Below are 20544 nucleotides of genomic sequence, written 5' to 3'. Positions count from 1 at the left end.
GGATACAACTTAGCTACTGAGCACACACACACACTGTGAATTCAATTTTTATTTTCCTAATGAGTAATATGTTCAGCATACTTTCACGAGCTTACTGGCCATCTAAATATCTTTGGAGAAATCATTACGGTTGATTTTCAAATCCACTGACATTTTTGACTCTGATTACCTCCTTTAAGAATATGTAAGTCAATCAACCCAAAATATGAAAATGGGATGACTAGGTGACATTTCCCTTTTATTGATTAGCCACAGTGGAAGCTCTAATGAAGGCTCTGGTATGGTTACACTTCATGTATACACATGATATATGATGAAGCAGAAACCTTGTTTCCTATCTAGGGATTAAAGATGCAATCAGTAATTCTTTTCATGTGAAACTTCCTAAATAAACACAGGTAAAACAGCATAGCAAATCTGAATAGGAGGCTTTTTTTAAAAATCAAATTACCAGATACTTCTCTTTTTTAAAAAGGAAAAAAGTGATCTTTCTTCCTACAGGAAGAGTGGACCAGTGGCCAACTGAGCAAGTTCTCTCTATTGTCTATGCATAGTCTTGTGAGAGCCTGAGCTGAACCTCAGAAAAATGGCAAGCCTGAGACTAAACCTGCTATGAATAATAGATTTACAAATCCTGAAGACTGGAGTTAAGATGAATGGTTCCTTATCAGAGTGGGACCAAGGAAAATTATGGATGAGGAAATGAACTCTGAAAGGAACTGGTTTCATATAATGACAAGCAATCAAAACCCCCAAAGTATTTCACTGGACATTTCTAAAGAATCTTTTTAGTTTTGAGTGTCTGACTGCAATGCTGAAGCATCTGTCAGAGAGGAAGTTAATGCACAAATCAAGAATGATTATCAACAGTGATTCCTAATGAGAACATACCATACAGCACAGGGAGCTCTACTTAATGCAGTGTGGTGACCTGAATGGGAATGAAGTCCACAAGGGAGGGGATATGTATATGTGTGGCTGATTCACTTTGCTGTACAGTAGAAACTAACACAACATTGTAAAGCAACTATATATATGCCAACAAAAATTAACTTAAAAAAATAGTGATTCCTAACCAGTCAATATTCTTTGGCACCAAGAAGCACTGTTACTCAAACATAAAGAAGTAGGGGTGGGGGCTTCCCTGGTGGTGAAATGGTCAAGAGTCCGCCTTAACTGCTGGGGACACTGGTTCGATCCCTGGTCTGGGAAGATCCGACATGCCATGGGGCAACTAAGCCTGTGTGCCACAACTACTGAAGCCTGAGTGCCTAGAGCCTGTGCTGCAAAACAAGAGAAGCCACTGCAACGCAAAGCCCGTGCACCACAATGCAGAGTAGCCTCTGATCTCTGCAACTAGAGAGAGCCTATGCACAGCAACGAAAACTCAGAATGGCCAAAAATAACTAAATAAATAAAAATTTATAAAACACACACAAAAAAGTAGAGGTGGAAGAAGATTCAAACCCTTAGTTGTCCCACCTGGAGCAACTTGCACCCTAGCTCCTTCACCTGGATGTAACAACGGGGAGAGTCCCCAGTGGAGAGAGTTGAATGATGGCTTATTTCATTCAGACAAATATCAAACCTAGTCAAGGTACATTAAATCATAGAGAAACGTAGGGATTTTATTTATTGACCATCTTAGACACCACAGTATTCCTTAAAAAAACAAAACGAAGCCAGGTATCCCTTCCTAAAATGCCTCCAGAGAAAATGATGGAAAATTAGTTTTAAAAAACATGGAATACTTTAGCCAGAAGAGACCTACAGATGGTTTCTTTGAAAAATTAAATATTTCATTCATTTATTCAACAAATATTTCCTGAGCACTTACTATGTGTTAGATACTGTTCCAGAAACTAGGGATGCATTAGTGAATAAGGCAGTGGTCCCCAACTTTTTCGGGCGGAAGGAACCATTACATGGAAGACAATTTTTCCATGGAATGGGGAGGCGGGGGGGATGGTTTCAAGATGATTCAAGTGCATTATATTTATTGTACACTTTAATGCCACTGCTGATCTGACAGGAGGTACTGGTCCATGGCTCGTAGGTTGGGGATGCCTGAATACAGCTTCTACCCTCATGTAGCTTACATTACACTGGGAAAGAAAGGTAAGAAATATATATACGTAGGACATCAGTAGCGATAAATTTGATGAAGAAATACAGGGTGATGAAACAGAATAAACTAAAATAGAAGACTTTTTAAATTAGGTAGTTTTAAAAGACTCAGTGAACCGAGGAAGCCAGCCAGCTGAAGGTGTGGGGGTTGGTGGCTCGGGCTTGCTGGGCAGAGAGAAGGGTGAAGGCCCACAGTGCTCCAGATGGGTGTGTTCAGTCAGTACCGATGGAGGGGAGTTAGCCGTGAAGCAAGGGTGGGAGATAAACTGGGAGAGCCAGATCACAAAGGGCCTTTTCATCAGGGGGTGGAGTTTCCATCCCATTCCACATGTGGCATGAAGCCACTGCAGGATTTTGAACAGGGAAACACTGAATTAATTCCAAATAACATAGGTACATACTCTGCTCTTAAGGAGGTGGAATCTAACTCCCTGTTCCTTAAGTGTGGCCTGTCCACAGTGACTTCCTTCCAAAGAGGACAGTGTGGAAAGGGGAAAAAAGAGGAACTTTATGTCAGAGAAACCTGACAAACGCTTCCTCAGCCAAGTGATCAAGGTTAACATCAACAGAGATAAGTGACGCGGATACTATACAAGTAAGATGTGAAGTGAGGAAACTGGCACTTACGTCTCCGTCCCCAAAACCCACAATCCCAGTCTAATCATGAGAAAAATAGACAAGTCGCAGTTAAAGGGCATTCCCCAAAATTGTCCAGGTCATCAAAAACAAGGAAAGTCAGTAATAAGCTATAATGGAAAATAATCCTATATATCACATATAAGTATAGTTGAATCACTTTGCTCTATACCTGAAACTAATACAATATGGCAAATCAACTATGTTCCAATAAAACAAACAAAAAACAATAAGAAAAGTCAGAGAAAGCGTCAGATCAGAGGAGCCTAAGGAGAGATGACAGCTAAATGAAATGTGGTACCTTGGATGGAGCCCCAGAAAAGAAAAAAGACATTAGGCAAAAACTAACAAAATCTGAATAAAGCACATTGTTGTTGTTTGGTTGCTAACTCAAGTTTGATTCTTTTGCGACCTCAGTGTCTGGAGCCTGCCAAGCTCCTCTGTCCATGGGATTTCCCAGGTAAGAATACTAAGTGGGTTGCCATTTCCTTCTCCAGGAAATCTTCCCGGCCCAGGGAGAGAACCCAGGTCTCCTGCACTGCAGGCGGCATGGACTTTAGTTAATAATCATATACTAACATGTTGCAGCAAACGTGCTGTACTAAAGTAAGATGTTACTAATATGGGAAAAGAAACATGGGTTATATGGAAACTCTTTGAACTAGCTTCAGAAATTTTCTATAAATCTGAAACTGTTCTGTAATGAAGTTTATTACAAACAAACAAACCGTACTTTGGCTACCAACTGGAAGATTTACTTTGTGCAATGTTAGGAATCCTAGGGTCAGTTACTTACTCGCCATGTAAACTTTGAGCTACTTTATTTTCCTATATACCTTTATTCTCTTGTCTGTAAAATTAGAATATTTATGGGAAAAGATCCCTTCCTGTTACCCTAGTATTCTCTTAGACTTCCCTGGTGGCTCAGACCATAAAGAATCAGCCTGCAATGCGGGAGACCTGGGTTTGATCCCTGGGTCGGGAAGATCCTCTGGAGAAGGGAATGGCTACTCACTCCAGTATTCTCTCAGGTTTAGGTAATCTTACAGAGCTCCATCATCTTTAATGAGATGGAGACACAGTTGAAAAATACAGGATAAGGAACAAAACCTCACTGAGCAAAACTGGGCAAACTGGAAAAGACCCTGATGCTGGGAAAGACTGGAGGCAAAAGGAGAAGAGGGTGGGAGAGGATGAGATGGTTGGATGGCATCACCAACTCAAAGAGTTTGAGCGAACTCCTGGAGATAGAGAAGGATAGGGAAGGATGGCATGCTGCAGCCCATGGGGTTGCAAAGAGTCAAACACGACTGAGCAACTGAACAACAAAAACCATTAAACCAAGGAAAGCCAACATAGTCAGCAAACTGTCATCTGCTGGGATGCACTTCTGGAGCCTCCTAAAAAGAGACTGGAAGTTTTCTGTCTGGATGAACTTGGCAGAATGAGTTTTACAGAGATATGCCTGATATCAGTTAGACTTCACTGCATCCCAGGGCAGCCCTCCCATCACTTCAGCCTTGCCTAGACTATGGAGGGCTATGGATTATTAGTATTTCCCTCTCTCAAAAATCCAGTAATGTTTTTTAGGGCAGTGGTTCCTAAGGTAACTGTAAATCAAAAGACTGAAAGTTTTCTTTTTGCTTTTTAAATGAAAATCAATAGACCCTGCTAAACCCATTGATTCTGCATTCAGTGATCTGAGGCCAGGCCAAGAATCTCTGTATTTTTTAAGTGCTGCACACAAGATTATAATATGTAGCTAGGTTTGACAATGATGATTTTGTAGGGGTTTAAAGCCATCACATGTGTGCCAAACACACATGAAAATACCATTATCTTTAATTCTAAGAAGCCATAGGATATATCTGGAATAGTGTATGGGTGGAGCAGCTGACATGATGATGAGGCTGTGAAGTCTGGGACTGGGCTCTGTGGAAAAAAAGTCTCAAAAATGTGTAAATGTTAGATAGCATGACAATGGATAATGGTTTCCTTTTCCTTTCACTTTTCTTCCAAGTTGTCCATAGTGAGTTTTTAATTTTCTCATAAAGAAACTTTACAAATAAACAAAAAACCATCTGACTACATCAAATGCTAGTGATGTTTGTGATGAAATTTTAAGATTTTCCAGACATTGTATTTCTGCTTTAAAAAGGAGTCTAGGCGCTTCAGGAAAACAAATTTGCTCTCTTGGTTCATCTAAGCAATCTACAAATTCTCGGTTTGGGATCAGTCTCTGTTTGGAAGAGGTTTCGGTGGCCATGTCTGCCACCTGGGGAGATGTGAGGGTCTGATGTTGGAGCACTTCATAGGGTGTAATGCCGGCTGCTAAAGTGATTTAATGGTCTTTCTTTGTGAAGTGTTTTGAAAAAAAAAAAAATCAATACAAAGCCTATCTGGCAGGCTATAAATAAATTCTTTTGAGCACTACACCCACTTTATGCAAAGCACTTGTATCAGTGAGAGATTAGCAGATTAGAAGTCGTCTGTTTAATAGAAATCTAGTTAAGAAGACTCCACCCTGAGAGACCCAATATTTATAAGATAACTACACTTAGGAAAATAAACTGAAGATGAAAGGGGCCATATCAGAATTTAGTCTCAAGACCATTCTAACAAGGATCATTTTCACATGAATTAGAGAATTGGCATCAGAAACTATCAGGTGTAAACAGATTTATCTTGTTTGCAGTAAAGGAGTACTAGGATCTCCTTTTCAGGGTCAAATGGCTTTGGAGCTTTTATTTACAAAATTTAAAAAGTACTAAAGTCAGTAAGACTGTATAATGGTATTAAGTATATTTAATTTTAAAACTCCAACCACAACACTACTCCATCTCAAAAAAATTATTTGTCAATTTTAATTTCTAAAATAATAAATATTTGTGACTGACTGGTTTGACTAATCAAATAAAACTAGTCTTTTTCCAAGACTTTTACCCCCCATTCTGTTCCATTTCCCTAACCTTTAGAGTTGGAATGTTAGAGTCAGATGTATGACTTATTAGATTCTCAAGGAAAAGATTTTGAAGTCTAAACAAACCCAAAGGAATAAATTACATTTTGAGAGAGAAATGAAGCAAAACTCTCTATTGGCAGCTTTCATAACTATTTCCCTAGGAAGCAGTAAACATAAATTAGTATACAATACACTGTGGAGTACTGTCCTGTAAGATCTTGGCCTGCCTGTCCAGTCTAATCTCACTCCAGAACTCCAGGACAATATTGGACCCAATGGTTTGTGATTCCTGTAACCCCTCTAAGAATTTTAGATAGTCTTGCTGACTGTTAAAATGCCTTTTCTGCATCTATTGAAGTATTATAATTTTCTTCTTTAAATCACTAATATGGTGAATGACACTGGCTGATTTTCATGTGTTAAATAAATTTGCATTCCTAGGATAAATCTCACTTGATCATGGAATATTATCCTTTCTATTTATTGCTGGATTCAATTTGCTAATATTTTCTTAAGGATTTTTGCATCTATGCATATGACAGAACTTGGCTTGTAATGGCCTTGTATTGTTTTAGATTCAAGTTATGGTGACCTGATAAAATGACTTGGAAAGTGTTCCTTCTTTTTCTATTTTCTGAAAGTTTGTGCCAGATTGTTATTATTTCTTCCTTAAACATATGATAGTATTCAACAGTTAAGACATTTGGGCTTGGAGTTTTTGAAGTCAACTATGAATTCAATTTAACAGATGCATGACTATTTAGATTTTCTATTTATTATGTCAATTATGTAAATTTGTATCTTTCAAGAAATTTGTCACCTAGTCATCAAGTTTATTCATAATATCAAAGATATTCATAATATTCTTGCCATCCTTATAATGTTTATAGGCTCTGTAGTGATGTCCTTTCTTTCACTCCTAATATTGGTAATTTGCATTTTCTTTCTTCCCTTTTTATATATTTTTTAAACTGAAGTATTGTTGATTTATAATATTGTGTTAGTCTCAAGTATATAGTATAATGATTCAGGGTTTTGCAGGTTATATTCCATTAAGGTTATTACAAGATAATAGGTATAATTCTTTGTGTTATATGGTAAATCTTTGTTGCTTATTTATTTTATGTATAGTAGTTTGCTAATTCCATATCCAAAACTTGTCCCTCCTACCCTTTGGTAACCACAAGTTTGTTTTCTATGTCTGTGAGTCTGTCCCCATTTTGTTTTTTAACTATCTATTTATTGGGCTGCACCAAGTCAGTGGTGGGCATGTGGGATCTTTAGCTGCAGCACAGAAGATCTAGTTCCCTGACCGGGAATCGAACCCAGGCCCTCTGCACTGGGAGCATGGAGTCTTAGCCATTGGATCACCAGGGAAGTCCCAAGTCTGATTCTGTTTTGCATATATACTTATTGTATTATTTTTTAGATTCCACATTTAAGTGATATTGTCTAGAATCTGCTTTTCTCTGACATTTCACTAAGCATAATATTCTCTAGGTCCGCCCATGTTGCTGCAAATGGCAATATTTCATTCTTTTGTATGGCTGAGTAATACTCCAGCTTGTGTGTGTGAACCACATCTTAATTCAATAATCTGTTGATGGGTACTCGGTTTGCTTTCATGCCTTGCCTATTGTAGATAGTGCTGCTATGAACACTGGGGTACATGTATCTTTTTGAATTAGTGTTTTCGTTATTTTCCAGATATACACCCAGGAGTGGAATTGCTGGATCACATGGTAGTTCTATTTTTAGTTTTTAAGGAACCTCCATACTGTTTTTCACAGTCTTCACCAATTTACATTCCCACCAACAGTGTATAAAGGTTCTCTTTTTTCCACATCCTTTTCCCTTTCTGTTTGATCAGGATTTCTAGGGGCTTTATTAATTTTATCAATCTTTTTAAAGAACCAAATTTTGGTTCTTTGATTTTCTTTTACTGATTGATTTTTAAAAGTGGTTATTATAGATAAAATTAAAGACCACTGCAATCCCTTCCTTAAACCTGTTTCCCGCCTCCTGTCTCTGAGGTATCTACTCTCCAGAGTTTCATGGTTACCATTCCCCTTCCATCTATATATTAAAATAATGTAAATTTCTGCTACTCTCCTGTAATCCTCTATTTACTTACCATGTTTCCTGCCTCTGCAGCCAGCCGGGCAGCATAGCGGGCTATAAGCCGGTGCTCCTCGTCCAGTCGGCTAGGACTGTCCAGGACACTGCCAAGGAGATAAAAATTCAACAGGTATCTATTAAACAACCCCTACTCTTGCTTCTCTCTCAGAAAGAACAGATGGAAAAAGAATGGTAACAAAAGAAATGGGGACCTGAATCATAGATACTAATGGTCTTCTGAGACCAAAGGGATTTAGAGAAATGACAAGGCCATGCATAACATCTCTTTTGGGCAGTATATCCCTGTTGCTCCTACAGCTTCAGAGGGGACACTTCTGTTTGAATGCAAAGGCTGAAAAAAGGGCATCTATAAAGCCTAGGGAGCTATTTCCAATCGATTGTTTTAAGAAAACCTCATGACATTTAGATATAGGTCTTGAATTCAAAAAGACCAAGAGAAAACTAAAACATCACGAAAAACAGAGGGCTGGGGAAGTACTCTTAACATTGGCTGAGCAAAACTGAGGAACCTAAGCTAGGGCAGGCTCACAATATGATAAAGTGGGGGAAGATTCCATGGTATCAAACATTCCCCTCCAATGTTCTTTCTCTTCTTTTACCATGCTTGTTCTATAACTGTAGCCCCAACTTGAGTGAATTAATTTAGTCTGTTACTCTTAACAAGAGTTCCAGCATTCTAAAAATTTTAAACTCCATTAAGGTAGGCTACCCACGCCTGTATTCTTGGGACTTCCCTTGTGGCTCAGCTGGTAGAGAATCTGCCTGTAATGTAGGAAACCTGGGTTCGATCCCTGGGTTGGAAAGATCCCCTGGAGAAGGGAAAGGCTACCTATTCCAGTATTCTGGCCTGGAGAATTCCATGGACTGTATAGTCCACAGGGTCGCAAAGAGTCGGACACGACCGAGAGACTTTCACTCTCATTTTCCGCCACTACCTTAGTGCCACTGCTGCTGCTGCTGCTGCTAAGTCGCTGCAGTCGTGTCCGACTCTGTGTGACCCCATAGACAGCAGCTCACCAGGCTCTGCCATCCCTGGGATTCTCCAGGCAAGAACACTGGAGTGGGTTGCCATTTCCTTCTCCATTGCGTTAAAGTGAAAAGTGAAAATGAAGTCGCTCAGTCGCGACCGACTCGTGGTGACCCCATGGACTGTAGCCCACCAGGCTCCGCCATCCATGGGATTTTCTAGGCAAGAGTACTGGAGTGGCTTGCCATTGCCTTCTCCACTACCTTGGATAAAAGGATTCTTGAGCAGGAGGCTAGTTCTGTGTATATGTTCTGCTCATATAGAATCTTCTGCTGATTATGGTTGACATCTTTAATTTAGGGTGTGATGTCAACTGCTACTTATCCATATAAGGCACTTCTAGATTAACCAGCACTGTGGCTATATAATTCTACTTTGTTTCAGTTCTGACAGAAGCTTTAAGACAACAATAATGATGATGACTATCTGACGAGAGATGACTGTCATGGCTTGTTTCTACTTTGGCTCCAGGTTCCTGGAGTTCCAAACCCCTGATTGCAATTTAACAGTATGACAAAATATGAAATATGAAAAAAATTTAAAGACCTTTTTATAATTACTGCAGAGAATCTGGGAAGGATGGAGGTAAATCAATAGAGATCTGGACTTTTCATATACAAAGTCAACTATATTTTTCTTAGATTTTTTTTTTTTACCATCCTGTATTTCTATCTCTGTGACTAACTCTCTAAGCTTCACTTGGTCTTTCCTCTAGGATGAATTTTTTTTTTTAAGGTGCTGCCACTGTCAATGTCATGGTCTTCTGCCAAGGACACTTCTCAACACTATATAATTTTAGGTGTGCAAGTGTCAGTCTCTAGCATATATTAATATAATCATTTCTCAAAAGATGATCTTGCAATAACAACATGCTACCAATGGTTGCCTTTAATACTTTAGGGTTAGGGCCCCAAGGTCAGGGCTGAATTATAGTACTTATGCCTATGTTTGTCTGAAACAAGAGGACTCTGTTTATCTTTTAAATAACAACAAAATAAACATTTACCCAAACAAGTAGATACTGTTATGGAGGGAACAGCAGCCTAAGAAGTGGGACTTACAGAGGCTGTCCTCTGTGACACAATAGGTTCCTCTTTGCAAAAGAGGTCCTCCTTCTCCATCACATTCCCTCTCCTAGGAGGGTTGATTTGACCTGTCATTCCTACCTGAGTGTGGAAGACATGGTCGCTTTAACTGGCCATGCTTTCCAGCCAGAAACTAGAACTTTCTGTTGATGATAGGTTTTAAGGTCAATGAAAACTACAAAGGAAATTAAAAAGGTTCCTTATTCTTCTACTTCAGCTGATTTTAAATCTCAATATTCAGAATTATCAATAGTTAGCCTGGAAATTTCTGTACAAAGCTCAGTTCCTTCGACTATGAATCAAGAAGAGATGCAGTACTCACCCAATCCTCATGTTCTTCCAGGGCTCCTGGCCATCAATTCTCACTCAGGGAGCCTCATCTCTAAGCCATGAGACTTGAGGGTCTCAGCTAAACCTAGCATACATCTTCCTGGGCTGAAATATCAGGTAGCAGTGTCTGTCAAATATTCTGCTGCTGTATTCACCATGGAAACTTTTAATCACTTGGACAACTGCCCTTACTGATACTAAATAAGTTGTCCTGCCAGGGTGAGACAAGTCTCTTCCCAGAGATCAAGGGACTGGGACAGAGTGCTCAGAAATCATCTCTCTATGATACAATGCACAATTTGTAGGCCTTCCCCTCCACAGAATAAGCTTATTAATTATAGCTGGGAGATAGGAGAACCCTATAATCTAATGCTTTAGAGACAGGTAAATGCTTGAAAGTAATAAACACCATTTGGTCATACTGGGAAAACTACGCAAAGTGCTGTAAAGTATAATACTTAAAACAGTCCTTTTCAATTATACATATTTTAAAATTGACTATTAATTTATTTTTCTGCTATCACAGGGAATAAGCGCTTCCTGTGGAGCCAAGGCATGTTAAGGGCAAAGCTATGATCAAAATTTAAGTCTCTAGCCTCTCCCATGTGTTTAAGTTTATAAATTAGTTTTCTCTCTCAGAGTAAGAATCTCAGGCTATTTGGCACAGAGACTCTTCTCTGCTGCTATATAAAGGGGAGGGATGGCTTTAGATCATTTAAACTTTACCTGCCATTCTCCTTGCAGAATGGTGGCAGGGGTGGGCATGGAATGGATAGGTGACTTTGGGTCTACCTGAATGCAATGGCATTTTGTCTGCTAGTAACTCTTTTAAAGGGTTAACTTTGCTAGAGTTAGTGGTTATCAGATGTTTTTCCACCATAACCCTCTGAGGGATCAGACATATTCCCATATCAACAGTAGTTTCTAGTTAATTATAATACCTATAATTATTATAATATGAGGAGGTATATATGGTTTGGTAAAAGTCTCTCAGGTGACAATGACTCAATACCACAGTTGAAAATCACTGGTTTAAATCATCAACAATGATAAGATTTTGGGGGAATGGATGATGATGCAACACATAAAGATGTAACAAGGTGATGGTGTCAAAGCCTCCAACGTTAGACAAGGTGTGCTGATCAACCCTAGACTTTGAACATGGATTGAAAGATTCCATTATTTAGGCAAGAATAAACAGGAAGAGGTTGTATCAAATACCTCTGTGAATACACGGCTTTGGGACTGCACATCTCTGAGGTTTACACCCTTTTAAGTGTAGTCTGAAGGAAGGAAGGAAGGGCACTTCACTTTAAGGAAGAATTTCTGACTCTGTGTTTAGGTAAGTGCCCAGGCTTGGCAAGGCTCCTTCTCTTTTAGAAGCTAATGCTTTAGCAATTATTTAAACCCTGCCAAACATAGCTGGTAGCTTCTCAAGAAAAACCCCACATGCAGAGTATTTTCCAGCTGGCAGCCCCGGGTAACAGAGCTCTCCCTCCCTCCGATCAGCCCCTGGCCACCCGCCTGCTGCTGCTCTCCCACTGACCGTGCACAGTGCTGCAGACGGGCCACATAGGAGGCTATCAGCGCATGCTCGTCAGCCAAGTGACTGGGTATATCCTGGCTATACTGTAACCTAGGAACAACGGAGGCAAAGACAGCAAGCGTGACACAAACACAAACAGAGCGAGAAAAGAACATGGATTAAAATGGGCAAACGTCAAAGAAAAATAGAACAAAAAAAATCATGATAAGGAAAACAATGAAAAACCACAAGGCATAACGGAATATGGTGTTAGACCATAGGGAATACATCTCATTAATCCCTTCAACAAAAGCAACCCCTTTGAAAACCGCTTTGGTAGGCGGGCTGCTACTACAGCCCGTGAGAAGGAGAAACCAGTGTGGGGGCCACCGAGGAGCCTTACCCACCAGGCTTGCCCAGGTTCTGGGCTCTGTGATGGATACATCTTGTAGGGAATGCCCTCTGGCAGGAAAACTGAGGCAGAGTGGGTCCATTTAATCACTGAGTGGCCCCTTAATTCTCCTGTGGCTTCTGTCTACCTGTCAGAGTTTTCAGTTACTTCATGTTACCAATTAAACCTTTTTATTTCTACAAGGATACTGCCTTTAGCATCATTCTATTTTCTCCCATAACTGATACTTATATAAAACTTGTTAGAATTGTATTTAATGGACAATGTTGCATACAATCTGAGTGAGGCTTTCTCTTACAGATATTTGGAAAGTCCTTAAGCACATGATTTTCTCTTTTTTTTTAACTTTTCACTAGAGAAGTATTAAAATATGCACAAAGTAGAAAAAGTTATTTAATGACTACCATTTGACATGGCAACTCACTCCAGTATTCTTGCCTGGAAAATCCGTGGACGGGGGAGCCTGGCGGGCTACAGTCCACAGGGTTGCAGAGTTGGACTCAACTAAGTGACTGAGCACGCACACTTCATGGACCCGTCACTAAAGTTCAACAAAGATCAACACCGTCAACTTATTTCATTTATTCTTCCTTTTTCCAACATTTTGTGCAGGAGGGCATGGCTAGAGTAACACCAATTTATTATTTCGCCTGCAAATACTTGAGTCTGTACATCAGAGAAAAAATTTATACAACCTCGACACCATTATCACATCTGAAAAAATTAACAAAAATTCTTGAATATCTTAGTCCATTTCCTAAAAAATATCCTTTTACAGTTAAAGTCAAGATTTAAACATGGTCCACACTTTGCATTTGGTTGATATGTTTTTTGTTTTTGTTTATGTTGGGATTTGATTATATGTTTCTGTTCTTAATCTGTAACAGTTCTTCCTTTTCCCTGTTTCTTCCCCATCATCTACTTATGAAGAAAACAGGTTACCTTGCTGCATATCCTACATTTTGGAGGCATCATTAAACTTGTTTCTCTAGCCTCTGTGGGTCAGATCTAGATGCTGGACTAAAGTTTTTGCTTTTGTTTTGTTATTGAGACAGGGCTAGACTCCATCATATATAATATGATGTACTTATAAATCAAACAGAAGGTACGTAATGGAATGGAATGGAATGGAAATACCAATCAGTGGATTCAGATACTACTGGTTACATCTCTCTATTACAAACATGCCCATCAACTTTTCACCTAATAATTTTAGCATTTAAAATGATCCCTGCCTAGATACAGTATTTCATGAGGGGTTACAAAAGGTTGACTTTCTAGTTTTATCATCTTTTGCACGTTTATTCATTTCTTCTATTTGCTTACTGTAAAATACTGCTCATTCAGGACAGGTAAAACCAATGGTTAATATTTCTTATTTAACAGCAACAGAAAAATGAGCTAGTGCCTTAGGAGGGTTTTTGTTTGTCTTAATATCATTATAAACTCACAGACTTTGGTGTATCTGATGTGCTTCAATCCGTTACAATGGTATTCAAATCGTCCTAACTTTGGCCAGTGGGAACCCCAGGAAGCAGGCTTCACTAGAGCTTATTAGCTTCCCTGTTTGTACAGTAAGATGCCTCAGTCTCATCTTGTATATGTCCTGCTCCACACTTAGAATCAACCTTTCTTCCAAGGGTCTCAGGTCCCTTTTACTGAGAAAGAGCATTCAGAAGCCACAGTCAGGTTACTAGAGTGCTCACTGTTCTTGGGTTGTCACCACTTCTAGGTTTTTCAGTGGATAAAGCTAGGAAATTTCTATATTTTAGAATAAAACTCAGTTCTTTCACCACTTTCAGATATCATTCTATTTTCTAACTTGCATTATTTTCATTGAGAACTCATTGGAAAATTTTACCCTTGTTCCCATATGTAACATGTCTTTTTTTCTCTAGCTGCTTTTAATGTCTTCTCTTTATCACTGCGTTTTTTTTCTTTTTTTGCAATTTGATTGTGATGTGTGTTGCTATGTTTTTCTGTGTTCATTCTGCTTAGTTTGTTGATCATCTTGTATCTGTGTGTTTGTAGTTTTCATTAAATATGTAAAAATTTATTCAGAAATTTGGAAAAAATTATTTCCATGAATAATTATTTTCCTCCCCTTCTGTTACACTGTTTGACATTGTCCCAAAGGTCACTGAGGCTCTGTTTTTCAAATGTTTTTCTCTCTGCTTCATTTTAGATAGTTTGTATTGCTTTGTCTTTAAGTTCAGTGAACTTTCATTTTGTAATTTCTGACCTACTGTTAAGTCCATTCACTGAATTTTTCAGTATAATCGCTTTCAACCCTGTAAGCTCTAATTTTTTTATTTTAAAGGTTTTAATGGAAGTAGACTATACATGCAAAAAATTCCAATCACATTTATACTAGGTTCTTTTTTATTTCTCACATTTTCTCCACATTATGTTGATATTTTCTTTTATAAATATATTTTAAAAATATTTACTACTTGGCTGCACCAGGTCTTAGTTCTGGCACTCAGGATCTTTACTCTTCACTATAGCATGTGGGACCTTTAGACGCAGCACGGAGGATCTTTTTTTTTTTTCTCAGTTGTGGCATGTGGGATCTGGTTCCTTGACCAGGGATGGAACCCTGGCACCCTGCACTGGGAGCACGGAGTCTTAACCACTGCACAACCACGGAAGTTCCTCGTTTATACTTTCGATACTTATCATGGATGCTTCAAAGTCCATGTGTGTTAGCTGCATCACATGGGTTATTTCTGGCTCTGTTATGTTGACTAATTGTCTCCTGGTTACATGTCATACTTTCCTGCCTCTTCCTATGTCTTCTAATTTTCCACTGAATGGTGCAAATGCGCAGTATTATGTTGCTGAATGTCTGGATTTTGTTGTCTTCCTCTTAAGAATGGCAGTCAATTTCCTTGTGAACAGCTTGATCCTTTTGAGGCTTGTGTTGAAGCTTCGTTAGTGCAGATCTAGAGTAACTTTATTTAGGGCTAATTTGACCCACTCCTAAGATGTGGTCCTTCTGGGGTCTTTACTGAGTGCCTCAAGCATTCAATCTTGTCTCTTTACTCTGGTTGGTTAGAACTCAAACTATATATGTTGGTTAGAACTCAACAGTGTGAGCTCAGGTAGTTGTTCCACTTTCAAATCCCCAGGGGTTGTTCTCTCTCAGATCATGTGAAATCTCATTACATGCAAATACAGCTTAGTTTTTAGCTGAAGACTCAAGGGATCTCTCTTCAGATTTATGGAGCTCTTTCTCTGCACATGTATTCCTCTCTGGTGTTTTGCTCAGCAAATTTTGCTCCCTGACTCCAATCTCTACTTTCTCATTCTCAGCAAGACCACCTTGCTCTGCTTATATCCTGCACTGGTGTTTGGCAAATGCATTCCTGCAGAAAGTCTGGGCAATCATGGGGCTATCTCACTTGTTTTCCATCTCAGGAATCAGTCCTACGCTACTTACTGTCTAATTCCTGAAAACTGTTGTTTTTACATTCAGACCAGTTTTCCAGTGGTTTATAGTGAGAGAGCTAATTTGATACCAGTTAGTCCACCATGACCAGAGTGGAGGTTCTTTCTGTAGTAACTTATTTTTATCATATCTTTGTAAAGTATCAGTTCACTTCAAACTAGAATTCAAAACAAAGCTGGGTCTTTATGGCAGACAGATTAAGAAGTAGGTTATATAATCCTGCATACCAGGACAAAAGCTTTAGCTTTTACTCTGAAATTAGAATTTACTGGAAAGTTTTGAGCAGAAGTGAGGTGTAACTTGTATTTTAATAGGATCATTTGCTACAGGAAGGATAAAGTGCCAGAGAGCAGGGGGAATAAGCAGTCAATTAGAAGGCATCTTGACATTCCAGATGAGAGACAAGAGTGGCTAGGAAATAGTAGCTGTAGAAGTGATAATAAATAACAAGATATTAGATAGACTTTGACAGTGATTTTGGATAGATTTAATAACCTGACAGTTTAGATGGGAGAAAAATTAACGATTCTGACCAAGCAACTAAGAAAATGGGACTGCCATTCACAGAGATGGGGAAGAATATGGGAGAAGCAGATTTGGTGGGAGAAGATATAGAACTGAGTTTAAAACATGCTAGTTATGAAATATATATTAAATACCCAAGTGAAGGTATTGATTAGGAGGAAGATGTGTGAGGGAAAAGGTGAAAGTTCAAGGAAAAAGTCTCAGTCAGAAAAAGAAGTTTTACAGTAACTAGTATGCAGATTTTATCGAAAGTCATGAGTATGGATGGGATCACCTACAGTGAGTTGAGTACAGACAGAAAAGAGAAGTGGTCCCTCTGGTATGCTAACATTTATAGGTCAAAGAGGTATGGAAAAATCAGCAAAGGAGGCAGAGAAGGAATAGGAGAAAAGCCAGAAAGCATAGTATCTACAGGCAAGCACAGAAAGTGTTTCAAGTACAAGGCAGCAATCATCTACATCAAATGCCACTGACAGGTCAAGCCCGGAAGTCCTGAGAATTCACCACTGGATTTAGCATGTGGGAAGTCTCTGGTCCCCTTGACAAAAGTAGTTTTGGCAGAGTAACGGGCATGAAAATCTGACCATGATGTGTTCCAAAGGAAATGGCAGAACAGAAACTGGAGACGTTTACTCTAGAAGCAACAGTCCATTAAACTCCATTTTAGGATGATACGAAGACTGCTATTCAGAACGAGTGTTGTTTGCCAGATGATTAGGGATCTAGGCCAAAACGAAAAGCATTAACAGTAGCTGCTTATGGCAAATGAGGAACTTAAATGCCCATGAATCTTTTGACAATTTTGTTTGGGGCAGACTCTTGAGAGTCTCTTGGACTGCAAGGAGATCAAAACAGTCAATCCTAAAGGAAATCAACCTTGAATATTTATTGGAAGGACTGATGCTAAAGCTGAAGCTCCAATACTTTGGCCACTTGATATGAAGAGCCAACTCATTGGAAAAGACCCTGATGCTTGGAAAGACTGAAGGCAGAAGGAGAAGGGAACGACAGAGTTTGAGATGGTGAGATGGCATCACCGACTCAATAGACATGAATTTGAGCAAACTCCAGGAGATAGTGGAGAACAGAGGAGCCTGGCGTGCTGCAATCAATAGGGCTGCAAAGAGTCAGACAGGACTTAGCAACTGAACAACAATGGGTGTTATGTCATTCTACTCACATTCAAAAATGTACCTGTTTTTCAGATTTACTTTTTGATAAACCCTTTCTTTTTTGATTATGCATACATGCATTGAATGTGCTGCAATGTGTATATGCAACATATATACAATCCCAACTTACAAACAGATTTTGCTTTAGAACTCTGTTTTTCTAAAACAAAGTCAATCCTTTGGAATATTTTGGAATCCTATAACAAATAAAATAATGAAAATAACTGTTCTATTTCTAAGCTATCAAAAGTTAATTCAATCCATAAAAGTAGGTGATTTGCACGCCTGAGTACACAATAGTTTGAATGGCACTTCTGATGGAGATTGGGCATGTGAGTCAATGTTTGGAGCACTGACTAGAGTCAGCACTGTGCCAGGACAGGAGGACATGAGCAAAACCCAGACGTGGATTTTTCTCCTTGACTGTTAACATCAAGAGAGCAATAGTCAAGTAGAAAAGAGATGATCACACAAATAAGGAAAACTCCAAGTGTAATGAGTGTTATGACGATAAGGACACTGTTCTCCTATGAGAGGAAGTAATAGTAGAATTTTACCCAATTAGGGAGACCAGCAAAGACAAGGGTGATTAAAATGAACCAAAGTTAAAAAGAGAAGTGACCATGAGATGAATACATTTCTCCCCAGGTACCTAAAGAGAGTTCTTTCCCTCATAAGGCATCTCCCAGCTCTAAACCAATGGTAATAATGAGCATAGTTGGGGACAGAAGGTCCTGATGGGACTGCAGGGTCAAAGGCAGCATTTCTAAAAACACATTTCCCCAGACTTCTTCCTTTAGAACCCTCAAGCTTCTACTGAATCAAATTACCTGGGAACGAGGCCTGGGAATATGCATTTGAAACAAGCTTCCAGGGCTCCAGCTGCACACTGCAGTACGAGAATGGCTCTCCAAAACAACAGAGGCTTGGGATCCTAGGTGACAGTCTCATAGTGTTAGCAAGAATCTCCAGTGTTAGCAAGAGAGGGCGCCTTTGGCCCAGGTTAAGAACACACCCATGGGCAAGGTAGCATGGGGAAGGGATCTGATGGTGGGTGGGGGTGGTGAGGGGGTGGGTGGCTGGGATGAAGGGTAAGCAGGGGTGGGACAAGGTCAGAGACACTACAAGCAAGCATGCTAGAGCCAGTGTGCACCCCTGGTAGCAGAATTATTTACTAAGTAAAAGGCAGCAGAGCATAGCAACCGAGAACTCGGGCACAGGAGTCAGGCAGTCCTGGGTTTAATCCAAACTCTGACACTTGTTAGCCATGTGAGCTTGGACATTAACCTCTCTATGTCTTAGTCTTCTCATTTGTAAAATCACAATAATACAAAATCTACCTCATGAAATATTTACTTTAGAGAGTGTTGGGAGGATTAAATACCATAACATAGCAGTTACTACCAACAAAGTACTGTGACCCATCAGAGACTTTTACAGATCTTCTGTTTGTTCTTAGAACAATCTTCCATAAAAGGCATTACCTGTAATCTTCTCAGCTTCGTACTCCAGCCCTGACCTCTCCCCAGAGCTCCAGAATCATGTAACTTTGATGCCCGTTCAGCATCTGCCCTTGCCTGCCTAACAGGCATCTCAAGCCCAACATGTTCAAAATACAGCTCAATTCTCCACACGTTCCTTGTTCACCTGCCACTCCCCGCAACTGGCTGGTTTAATAAACGGCATTCTCATTCACCCAGTCAACAAGCCCCAAAGCTGAGAAGTCTTCTTGATTTCTCTTTTCCTCCTGTTGCCCATCTAATCTCTTAACCAGGTCCTGCTGGCTCTACTTTCAGAACAGATCCCCAAACCAGCCACTCCTGCCACGCCTACTGCTGCCATACTCTCGTCTGGAAGTCCTCCCCCAGGGCCACTTGGTCTACTCCAAGAGCCTCGTGACTGTTTTCTTTTCTTCCACTCTAGTTCTCTACAGTCGAGTCTCCACACTGCAGAGATTTTTTTTAGTAACAAATCAGTTTGGGGAGGTGATGAAAATGTTCTCAAATCTATCGTGGTAATGGTTTTACAACTCTGTGAATATACTAAAAACCACTAAATGGTATGTGTTAAATGGATGAGTTGTATAATATATGACTTAACAATCATCTGTTTAAAAAATAAATCAGCAATTCTGAAACTGCTATGCACACTATCAGCCACCGACCAAATATGTAAACGGATGGTGACTGACGGGAGCCAGGTTTCTCACTGATAAAGAGTGGAAGTTACAGCTAACCAAGAGGGGCCAGCAGGAGTGTACTGCATCAGAACCGGATATTCCAGTATAATCCCTGTCCTTTATCTCTCAGCCCTCAGTGAAACAAGCAGGCATTGCTATACGATGCTACGTGCTTGAAATAACTGATGAAGAAAACCCCTTTCCTAGCAGAAATGCTGATCAAGGGGCAAGCAGCAGCAAGATTTGAGAAAAGGAGTAAGTTTCTGGATCAAGCCTGGTGGATTTTTGCCTTCAAGGAGCTAAGGGTCTTGAAAAGCATGAAACAAATGGCTAATAACAATTCTATGATATGTACAAGATGCTACAGATCATAGAAGACGAACACTTCATCTAGCTTTAGGGTACTAGGGAAGGCTTCCTGGAGGTGGTGAAGCTAAGTTGAGAAGGCAGAATTAGATGACAAAGAGAAGGAAATAACAGGAAAAAGGATGGGAGGCACCAAGGCAGAGCAGCATATGCGCCGACCTGCTTGGGGAACTGTGAGTGATTAAGTAACTCTGAGAGTAAATGCCAAGTAGAAACCATGGAATAGGTATGGCTGCAGAGGATGGCGAGGGTCAGCTCAGAAATGAAGAATGTGTCTTGCATCTTGCAGAACTGCACTGCCACTAGCCACCTGTGGCTGTTTAAATTCAAATTAATTTAAGTAAAATTAAAAATTCACTGTGTTGCATCAGTCATATTTCAAGTGTACAGTACCCACACATGACTAATGGCTACCAGACGGGTTAGCACAGAACATTTCCATGCTTTTGGACAGCACTGCAGAAGGGAAGAGCCACTGAAGATTTTTATCCAGGAGCATAACATACTCAGACCTGTACTTCAGAAAAATCCCTTTGGTCGCAAAAACGAGATTGGATTGGTGGGGAGCAGACTAGAGTTTTCCTAATGAGATCCAGGAAAAAGGTTAA

At 39.7% G+C, this 20544-nt stretch overlaps 1 protein-coding gene across 10 annotated transcripts in view; it reads right to left on the bottom strand.

Moving 5' to 3' along the window:
• DTNB (dystrobrevin beta) overlaps nucleotides 1–20544 on the bottom strand; it is a 241798-nt gene that overhangs the window by 47983 nt on the left and 173271 nt on the right. For 6 of the 10 annotated variants that reach the window (XM_070799007.1, XM_070799015.1, XM_070799010.1 and 3 more), the window contains exons 11-12: nucleotides 11853–11942; nucleotides 7860–7947 (exon numbers count right to left, since the gene is read on the bottom strand). In XM_070799007.1, coding sequence (XP_070655108.1) covers nucleotides 7860–7947; nucleotides 11853–11942 — 178 coding nt within the window. The remainder of the gene's footprint in view (nucleotides 1–7859; nucleotides 7948–11852; nucleotides 11943–20544) is intronic. The other 4 variants (XM_070799008.1, XM_070799013.1, XM_070799009.1 and 1 more) reach the window with 1 other exon arrangement.

The sequence above is a fragment of the Bos indicus genome, chromosome 11, assembly GCF_029378745.1.
Source record: "Bos indicus isolate NIAB-ARS_2022 breed Sahiwal x Tharparkar chromosome 11, NIAB-ARS_B.indTharparkar_mat_pri_1.0, whole genome shotgun sequence".
NCBI lineage: Eukaryota > Metazoa > Chordata > Mammalia > Artiodactyla > Bovidae > Bos > Bos indicus.
Note: the sequence above shows the minus strand (reverse complement) of the source record. Positions and strands in the feature narration are given on the sequence as shown.